The sequence below is a fragment of the Leptonychotes weddellii genome, unplaced genomic scaffold (genome assembly GCF_054177405.1).
Source record: "Leptonychotes weddellii isolate Sample4059 unplaced genomic scaffold, ASM5417740v2 HiC_scaffold_2148, whole genome shotgun sequence".
Taxonomy (NCBI): domain Eukaryota; kingdom Metazoa; phylum Chordata; class Mammalia; order Carnivora; family Phocidae; genus Leptonychotes; species Leptonychotes weddellii.
The window spans coordinates 3457-13670 of record NW_027802552.1 but is presented as its reverse complement, the minus strand read 5'-3'; the positions used below and the strand labels follow the sequence as shown (position 1 = coordinate 13670).

Genomic DNA, 10214 nt, shown 5'->3' with positions numbered 1-10214 from the left:
CCCCCTCCCTCCTGCCCCGCACCCCACGTGAAGCGGAATATAAAGGGGGGTGTGAGACTAGAGGGGAAAGTGAATGGCGAAGGACTGAAGGGGTCCCCCCTTCGGGTCCCTGGCCGCCCTGTTCACCCTCGTTCATCCTCCCTTCCCGAAGCTCGCCCTCGAAGGCAGGAGCGGCCGGCGCCTTCGGCTGAGGAGGAGGAGAAGGAGGAACCGCGCCGGGCGGAGCGTCAGGTCCCGTTTTTCCTCCCCGGCGTCTTGAATACAAAGCTTACGGTGCAGAAGGAAATTGCACTCGCCTCCTCCGCCCCCCGGTACCCGACACAATGCACCAGCCGCCTGAGTCCACCGCCGCCGCGGCCGCGGCCGCTGCAGACATTAGTGCTAGGAAGATGGCGCACCCGGCAATGTTCCCCAGAAGGGGCAGCGGTAGTGGCAGCGCCTCTGCTCTCAGTGCAGCAGGTACCGGCGTTGCTAGTAGTGCCACATCTTCCGAGGATTTTCCGCCTCCGTCGCTGCTCCAGCCGCCGCCTCCTGCAGCATCTTCTACGTCGGGACCACAGCCTCCGCCTCCACAAAGCCTGAACCTCCTTTCGCAGGCTCAGCTGCAGGCACAGCCTCTTGCGCCAGGCGGAACTCAAATGAAAAAGAAAAGTGGCTTCCAGATAACTAGCGTTACCCCGGCTCAGATCTCCGCCAGCATCAGCTCTAACAACAGTATAGCGGAGGACACTGAGAGCTATGATGATCTGGATGAATCTCACACGGAAGATCTGTCTTCTTCCGAGATCCTTGATGTGTCACTTTCCAGGGCCACTGACTTGGGGGAGCCTGAACGCAGCTCCTCAGAAGAGACTCTAAATAACTTCCAGGAAGCTGAGACACCTGGGGCAGTCTCTCCCAACCAGCCCCACCTTCCGCAGCCTCATTTGCCTCACCTTCCCCAACAGAATGTTGTGATCAATGGGAATGCTCATCCACACCACCTCCATCACCACCATCACATTCACCATGGGCACCACCTACACCATGGGCACCACCATCCATCCCATGCTGGTGTGGCCAGTACATCCATCCCCGGAGGGCCACCCGCAAGCCCAGTATCCAGAAAACTGTCTGCCACTGGAAGCTCTGACGGTGTTATACCAGCTGCAGCAACTTCTGCTGTCTCATCGGGTGGCTCACCTGCATCTGTAATGACTAATATCCGTGCTCCAAGTACGACCGGCAGTATAGGTATAAGTTCCGTTACTGGCACTCACACAATGAATAATGTTAACATTACTGCTGTGGGTAGTTTTAATCCTAGTGTGACAAGCAGCATGCTTAGTAATGCTCATATAAATGCAAGCAATATTCCTAGTGCTGCTAGTGCGAGTGTTGGGCCTGGAGTTAGCAGCGGTGTTCATGTGAATATCTTGAGTGGCATGGGCAATGGTACTGTTTCTTCCTCCGCTGGTGTTAACAGTGCCCCTAACGCAGCTGCAGGGATGACTGTGGGACCAGTTTCAAGTCAGCAGCAGCAACCCACAGTTAACACGTCGAGGTTCAGAGTTGTGAAGTTAGATTCTAGTTCTGAACCCTTTAAAAAAGGTAGATGGACTTGCACCGAGTTCTATGAGAAAGAAAATGCTGTACCTGCTGCAGAAGCTGTGGCGATAAATAAAGTGGTGGAAAGTGTAAAACAAAACCCGGTAGAAGTGACTTCTGAGAGGGAGAGCACTAGCGGGAGCTCAGTGAGCAGTAGCGTCAGCACACTGAGTCACTACACAGAGAGTGTGGGAAGTGGAGAGATGGGGGCCCCTACCGTGGTGGTGCAGCAGCCGCCGCCGGCTCTTCAGCAGATGGACTTCGGTGGCCCCGGTGCTGCCGGCGTTTCTCAGTCACAGATCACGCAAGTACAGTTACAGCCTCAAGAACTGAGCTATCCTCAACTGCAAGCCACGCTCAGTGCTGCAGCTGGTATCCAGCCGTCACCTGTTGGTGTGGTTGGTGTAACTTCAGCTGTAGGTCAGCAGCCTTCCGTTTCCAGTTTGGCTCAGCCCCAGCTGCCATACTCTCAGACGGCTCCTCCAGTGCAAGCCCCCCTTCCGGGGGCACCAGCCCAACAGTTACAGTATGGACAGCAGCAGGCGGCTGTCTGTACGCAGACGGTCCCGAGCCATGGTCAAGCAGTGACTCCGAATCCCGCTGCAGAGTATGTACAGCCGCAGCCGGTTCTTCAAACGGCGGTGTCCTCGGGACAGCCCAGTGCTGCAGGAGTGGCAGCAGGGACAACAGTGATTCCTACGGCCCAGCCGCAGAGTCTCCAGCTGCCCGTGCAGCCCGCAGCAATCCAGGCACAACCTGCAGGGGCATCTGGCCAGCCCGTTGGCCAGGCTCACACGGCAGGATCTGTTGCGCCTACTGGCAGTCAAATTGCAAATATCGGTCAACAAGCAAACATACCTACCGCGGTGCAGCCGCCCTCTACCCAAGTCACACCTTCAGTTACTCAGCAAGGTGCTCCTCCGTCGTCACAGATAGGTCCACCCGCTCAAACTGCGATTACTCACCAGGGAGTTCAGACTAGTGCTTCGAGCCTCCCTCAGCAATTGGTCCTTGCCCCCCAGAGTACCTTGTTACCTGTGCCTCCCCAGCCACAAGGAGTAGAATCAGTAGCTCAAGTTTCGCAGCAGTTGCCTGCAGTTAGTCCTCTGCCCTCTGCTAGTGGTGTTGCTGTTACCAGTCAGGTTAGTTCAGCCGGTCCTTCCGGAATGCCTTCTGCCCCCACAAACTTGGTTCCACCACAGAATATAGCACAGACCCCTGCCACTCAAAATGGGAATTTGGTTCCAAGTGTTAGTCAGCCTCCCTTGATAGCAACTAATATAAATCTGCCTTTGGCACCACAGATCCCGCTAGGCTCTACTCAGTTCTCTGCACAGTCCTTAGCTCAGGCGATTGGAAGCCAAATTGAAGATGCCAGGCGCCCAGCGGCACCCTCCTTAGTGGGCTTACCTCAGACTATGAGCGGTGACAGTGGGGCAATGTCAGCAGTTTCAGATGGGAGTAGCAGCAGCCTAGCAGCCTCTGCTTCTCTTTTCCCGTTGAAGGTGCTACCGCTGACGACACCCCTGGTGGATGGCGAGGATGAGAGGTAAGCTCATGCCGTGTTTCTGCAGACCTTCAGCAGCTTCCCACTTAATCTGTTTTGTAGCTGTGCGTAGGCACGACGTTTGTCGAAGGCAGTACAGACTTTTTCAGTTTTGCATCTGAAAGTGTGTTTTCGCGGTAAGTTCCCTAGCGCAAGAGTGTTACGGAATGGTTTCAGAGTGGATAGCAAGTGGGTGTAAGTAATACGTAAACTATTTGACAGACGAGTTATTGAGCGTTACGTGTAGGCCTGGGGGGCGCTGAGTGGTGTTTGTTAATCATAAAATGCTTTTTAAAGAGATTTATTACGAACAGAAAATTTGTGCTAACCTGTATAATAGTAAGTCTATTCATTTGAATTCCTAAAATCCTTGTGATCATCTCTTGAAGGGGGGTTGTGCCTCCCACGGTTGTTTCTCCTTTACTAGGTTGGACAATCCTTTTCACTTCTACTGTGTTTGATCTTAGTCTGTGAAAGATAATGTTACCTGCTTTTCCTAGTCAGACGTTATAGGAAAGATGACCTAGTCTGGGTTGTATAGGTTGCCCTCGTGCTGTAATTGACCAACTTTGGTGTACTCATTTAATGGTCATTTTATCTGAACAGAACAGGAATGGGAATCTTAAAAAGTATGTCGTGAGGGAGGAGGGTATACACTGTCAAAATTACCAGATTCATCTTTGATAGTAGTATCCTGTACATTTTTCCTTTTGTGTAAGTAGATCAAGGTGGTAGCCATTTTAAAGAGTAAGGAAAGTCTTGGAGGGTTGAATTTGTAGAGGTATGAAAATAAGACTTTGTTCTCCTGATAATCTATTCCACCTGTTCCCTTCTTTGTCAAAAAAATACCTAAAGCCAAAAATACAGTATTAAACCAGTGTTTTCGTAATTGGAAATAATGCTCTAAACATGCCATTGAATCAAATTGTGTCTTTTAAGCTGACTGCCTAGAAAAGTTGTGAAATCTCTAATGATTCTACATGGCTTTAAACTAAGTTGATTTTTAAAGGAATGTTCTTTCACAGATTTGCTGGTCTGTGACTAACCTTGATCAAAATATTATCATAGGAGTTAATGACAAAGGCTGTTCATTTTAATTATTTTAGTGTTAGTTGGAGATTTTTGTGATTGAACTTTCATCGAACCAATTGGAAATTTATATTCTAAATGTGTATTTGTGGTTTTTCACTTCGGAAAAATTGAGCGTATTTCAAAAGAATTGCAGTTTTAAGAAAAAGAGAACAAAGGCCAGTGTTGCAGTGAGGTTTTCATGATACATACTTTTTTTAGTTACTCAAAAGGTGTAAAGCATGGTTAATTGAAATGATTTAAAATCTTGTCTTTCAAGATTTTTATAATTTTTCCAGGAGTCGTATAATTAAAACCTTGTTACCTAACCAGATGTATTCTGTAACATGTATACAAAACTGTACTTAAGAGGTAGACCTCTTCTAAGGGGTAGTTTCCTTAATAGTCCTATTATAATTATTGATAAAACTTTGTTTCATATGCTAATATTCACCTGTGATTGCTAATATTCACTATAATTTTAAAGAATTATTTACCCCAAATATTAATGTTTTCTAAATCTAAGGGGTGTGACTGAGTGAAACCCCTGAAAATCAGGTATATTATGTGGACGCTAAATTCAGAGAAATAAAAACTTAGATGAAATACACAAATGAAAACCAAGCATTTTGAATTGAAACCTGCCATGATTTTTGTTAATTACCATTTGTGGTCTCCTGGCATGACTTTCTCCTTTTTTCTTCCCCTGGTGGTAGGTCATGATAGAGCTTTCCACAACTTGCCTTTCCAGACAATTAAAGTCAGATGTTGCTACTTAGAACTAGGTTTTTAATTGTAGGGATAGAGGCCAGTTTAAGATATTTAGTACAAAATTAACTTTTCTATATAGTAACTGAGATGAAGATTAATTAGGGACAAATTATGTAGAAAGGTTTGGAAATAAAGGGACAAAAAGATATACTGAAGTATGATTAAATGTTGGTGTAAAGTAATCTGAGTTGACTCTACCTGTTTTGAATTTATTACATATTTGAACCTTTGTTAGTTAACATCAGAGTTAAGTCATCAAAACCAGAAAATTTTTGTTTCATAGGTATCCTTTAAACGCTGAAAAATCAAAATGTGTCACCCCTAAAATACCTATAAAGATCAATAAGGATAAACATGTGTATTATTTTCTTTATGGTGTTTTGCTGCATATTATTTCTTTTACCCCTAAAGCTTAGAAGAAGAAATGTTTCATTGAAATTTGCTCTTGGAAGGGAATTTGAGAGTATCTACAAGAGAAAAAAGTGATAATGATTAAAAAAATTCTTCTTACCTTTTCTTCCCATGATAGCTTCCGTGTCACTTGCATCTTCTGGGGTTTGGTCACCAATTTCTCTCTCATGGGAGGAGGGGGTACATTATAATTTCAATATATGACTTAGAAACCGTGTTAACAGTGAAATTTTTTGGTGGTAAGGCAAATGAAAGATTAGTCGTCTTTTGAAATAATACTCTTAACACTTTAAAATTTAAAATGTTTATTAGGCACGTGGAAAATGCTTTCAGTTGATCATTGGGCAAGAATATAAAAATTAGAAACACAGGTCAGGAGTTTACGTATCTTGTTTTTTAAAATCATTCTCATCAAAAAGGTCTTAATGTCCTATTTTAGCTTTTAACATGAACTTACCTTTATAACACAGGGAAGATAACAGGTCTTTCACACTGATCTATAGTCTTTTGTGTTTTCCAACTATTAGTACAGCCTCTTAAGTAAAATTGGTCATACTTCTCTTCATCCTTCAAGACTCAGCTCAGATGTTCCCTCTGAAGCATTCCTTTTACCCAGGGAATGTTGTTTTCTGAGCACTGTTTGGTGTTCCTCTGTTTAACTGCACTGCACACATGTTTACCTGTCTTCCTCACAAGACTCTGAGCCCCTCAAGGACAAGAACTAAATATTTTTTGAATGAATTAATGAGCAGACCTTTCTCTGCTTTTTCTGTCACTATTTAAAATTTATATTGTCTCATCATAAGCACAACTGTTAGAGATGCAGGATCATATAATTTATGCAATAAATTGAAAAGAAAAGAATAAAAAGGCTTGCTCTTTTGCACCTCTTTCACCTCATCATTGAGGTGAGTTGATATTTATTTTCTAAATATAATGCCTGTTATGTAGTAGGCTCTCAAATTTTTATTAAAGAGGAATGAAAGTCTTATCTATGAAATAGTAATACTCATTTTGCCTACTTCTGAGGATGGTAGCATTAGATAAAATATCTTAACTATAAAATACTAAATTATAGGCTTTAATTTTTATTTAGGTTGTACCTGCACAGTTCAAAGGGTCAAATAATTTACATGGTTATGGAAACAAACAAAAGCTTCCTGCCCCCTTCCTTTCCATTTTTCCTTTCCCAGAAGCAGTCACTTTCACCTCTTTTAGATGATTGTCATGTTTACTTCCTAGTCTGTAAACAATATGCTCATATTGCTCCTGGATGCTGCTAGATGGTTAGGAGCATGGACTCTGGAATTAGACTGTTTAGGTTTGAATCTTCCTCTGTCAACTGTTAGTTTTATGTAATATTGGGCTACTTAACCTCTCTGTGCCTCATTTGGCTCATTAAAAAAAAATGGGAATAATAGTACCTATCTCATAGGGTTGTTATAGGAAATGAATTTGGAAAGCCCTTAGAACTGTGTCTAACTCATAGGCCCTGTATAGTGTGTGTTAAATATAATGCTCTGTGCTTTTGTTTCGGTTTTACTCACTTCCTGGATAGAAAATGAGGATTTAGCTTTGTTATCACCTACTCAGCTGATCTCCTTTACCTCCTGGCACTCCTTCTTCTTAATAGTTATGATTCCAGCACTCCTGATTATTCAGTATTCTTGTAAAATATCACTTTTCCTGTCCTATACAATGTACCGCACTTCCCTGCCTCCCTCTACTCCACCCCAGCTATCTAGTATAATAGTGTACTAGAATATGTAGTATATGTATTTCTGTATACTGCTTAGCATATAGAAATGTTACTAGGTACCCCCCCACCAAGTTTTCATCTGTTTCCTCCAAATTTTCTCCCACTTTTGTATGCCTTTCTCACCGTTTTTGCTTTGCCTTTTGTGACAGAGCCTTTCCTCAGATGTCTGGTAATTCTTGGTCTGGTCGGCTGCTTGCACGTTAGGAGACTAAAGAGCTTATCTAGTCTCAGTGACTTGTTGACTGTTAAGCTTTACCATAGGGTGATCTGGCTGAAGTTCAATGTCTCTGCCCCACCCCGGCTTAGTTTTTGCTGTAATTATCACTAATTCAACTTTTCATCAAATGTCTCTTGAGATGTTCAGACATATCAGGTATTGTTATCAATTTTATCTTCCTGAGGCAGTCTCTCATGCCCCTCTGACCTCCATTCTGGACTGAGTGTCTTTTAGACTTGGTACACAACCATTATTGTGGGATTCCCTTCACTTTCTCCTGTGGTTGGATTTCCATTTTGCTGTGATCCATGTCATGTTCATTCTTGGCTTACTTGATGTTTTAAAATGGTTTTAGGGGATGCCTGGCTGTAGAGCATATGACTCTTGATCTCAGGGTTGAGTTTGAGCCCCGTGTTGGGTATAGAGATTACTTAAAATTAAAATCTTAAAAAAATGGTTTTAGTTTACTCTGACATTCATTTGATTTTCTGGTTAGGTTAAGAATACTACATGTAGGGTGCCTGGGTGGCTCAGACGGTTAAACGTCTGCCTTCGGCTCAGGTCATGATCTCAGGGTCCTGGGATCGAGCCCCGCATCGGGCTCCCTGCTTCTCCCTCTGCCTCTCTCTCTCATGAATAAATAAATAAAATCTTTAAAAAAAAAAAAATAAAGAATATTACATGTAAAATTGTATTATTTTATAATTTTGCTCCATTGCTTTCTAGCTTCCATATTGTTTTTGAGAAGTCTGAAGTCACTCTGATTTCTCAAATATATGTGACCTGTGTATGTATGTGTTTCGTTTTTCCTTTTTTTATGCCTTGTTTACGCTTTTCTCTCTTCCCCTCTCTAATTCTCTGAAAGCTTTTGAGATTGTATCTGTTTCCAGTGTTTGGAAATTTTACAGTGAGGGGTCCTTGTGTAGGTCTCTTTTCATCCATGTTGCTGAGTACTTGGTGTGCCCTTTTAGTCTGGAAACACCTTTTAATTCTGGGACTTTTTCTTGAATGAGGTCTTGATTATTTCTTTCCACTTTCTGTTTCTTTCTCAAACTCTTCTTATTGGGATAATAATGGACCTTCTTGACTTCTTTTCTAATTTTCTTGTATTTTCCTATTTTCCATCTCATTTTCTTTTTGCTCTACTTCTGTTGAGTTTTCATATGTTATCATATATTTAATTTCCCAGAACTTGTTTTTTGACTTTGCTCCTTTTAAATAGTATCTTGCTCTAATAACAATAATACCTTCTCTTAGCTGTCTGAATATATAATTTTTTTTTTTTTTTAAAGATTTCTTCTCCTTGTGTGATCAGTGTCCCCCAGGTTTGTTTTCTTAGTTTATATTTGCTTTGGTCTTTATCTTTCATGTTCTACTATAGCCTTTCCTTAGATGGTTGGTGGTTGTGTTGTGAATAGGGAAGTAAAATGCTAATTAGAAATCCTCAGTGAGACTTGTTAGCTTTACTGTATAGTACCCAGGCTGGGATGTTTGGTTGGAGGACTTTTGATGTCAGTATCTTCATGTCTTTCCTTTGAGCTGGTTAGATATCCTTGTAGAAGGCTCTTTTTTTTTTTTTTTTTTTTTTTTAAAGATTTTATTTATTTATTTGAAGAGAGAGACACAGCGAGAGAGGGAACACAAGCAGGGGGAGTGGCAGAGGGAGAAGCAGGCTTCCCGCCGAGCAGGGAGCCCGATGCGGGGCTCGATCCCAGGACCCTGGGATAACGACCTGAGCCGAAGGCAGACGCTTAATGACTGAGCCACCCAGGCGCCCCATCCTTGTAGAAGGCTCTTTCTTGCTGAAGATGAAGGTTGTGGGGGACTGGAGGGAAGTTGGGTAAAAGGTTTTGGGGGAGTCTTGGCATTCCCATATATATTTCTTCACTCAATCACCCTGTTTTTAGTATGTTTCCTGTCTACAGCTATACCTGATTTTTTCAATCTTGAGATAAGGTGTTTTATATTCTCCAGACAATGTATTTTCAGTTTTTTGTTGGGATTGGGGAAGGACAATTGGGATCAGTGGAGCTGGTTACTTCTTAAAAAGACTTTTAAACAATCTTCCTTATTTTAGCTCCCTCTCTCCCCCATATCCCACTACGGATGTATGTGATACTGCCAATTGCTGAGTCTTTTGGGGATTTTACAGTTTAAATTGGGTTTGTTCTTGGCTTTCTCCAATGTTTGCTAAAGATTTGATTTTCTAGTGTTTGCTAAGTCATTTGTCACTCAACCATCTGCTTTCCAGCTTCCAAATTTTTGTTGCTATTGTCTTTTCACCCGTTCTCTCAATTTTTGTGGGCTTATGTCTTTCTATCTTAAAAATTCATTTTATTTGGTAATTTTAGTGGGTTTTTAGAAAAGGAATATAAATTGTGTTTACTATCATTGTATACCTATCTTAACTGTAGAATACTGCACTATTAAATGTAAAGAATGATGCTAATTTTAATAAAGTCATTGCTCCAAGATTTGATCTATAATAAGTACATAAATTTTAAGAGTGGAATTGCTTGGGCTTATATCCAGTAGAAATAAGAATAGTACATAACTTGGCATTTTAGTTCACAGAAGTCATTAGAAATGTTTGGATTAGATTCAGTTAATATTTATTATCACATTAAACCAACTCAACAACCCTGTGAGTTAAGTTTTTTTCTGTTTTACTGGTGAATAAACTGAAGCTTAGTTTGTTAGAGAGGTGGAGCTGTCTCTGGTTACATACATAGGAGTAGAACAGCTCGTATTAAAAATCATTTTTCCAATTAAAAGTCTTTCGGTATTTCTACTAATAAAGCCAACAAGAGGTAAGGCTGATGCCCATAAATAATAGAGTGGCTGAAAACCTGAAA

The 10214-nt window shown here is 42.0% G+C and overlaps 1 protein-coding gene across 1 annotated transcript; it reads left to right on the top strand.

Annotated features, from left to right (window-relative positions):
- The first annotated feature begins 6 nt into the window (after positions 1–6).
- Positions 7–6564, top strand: LOC145718767 (TSC22 domain family protein 1-like). The gene has a single exon (XM_081810286.1). It carries the CDS (start codon positions 324–326, stop codon positions 3138–3140), a length of 2817 nt encoding a protein of 938 aa, XP_081666412.1. The 5' UTR covers positions 7–323; the 3' UTR covers positions 3141–6564.
- Positions 6565–10214: the final 3650 nt, after the last annotated feature.

What these genes read in the sequence shown, in the direction of transcription:
- LOC145718767 (XM_081810286.1), top strand. Translation starts at nt 324, where the DNA reads ATGCACCAGCCGCCTGAGTCCACCGCCGCCGCGGCCGCGGCCGCTGCA.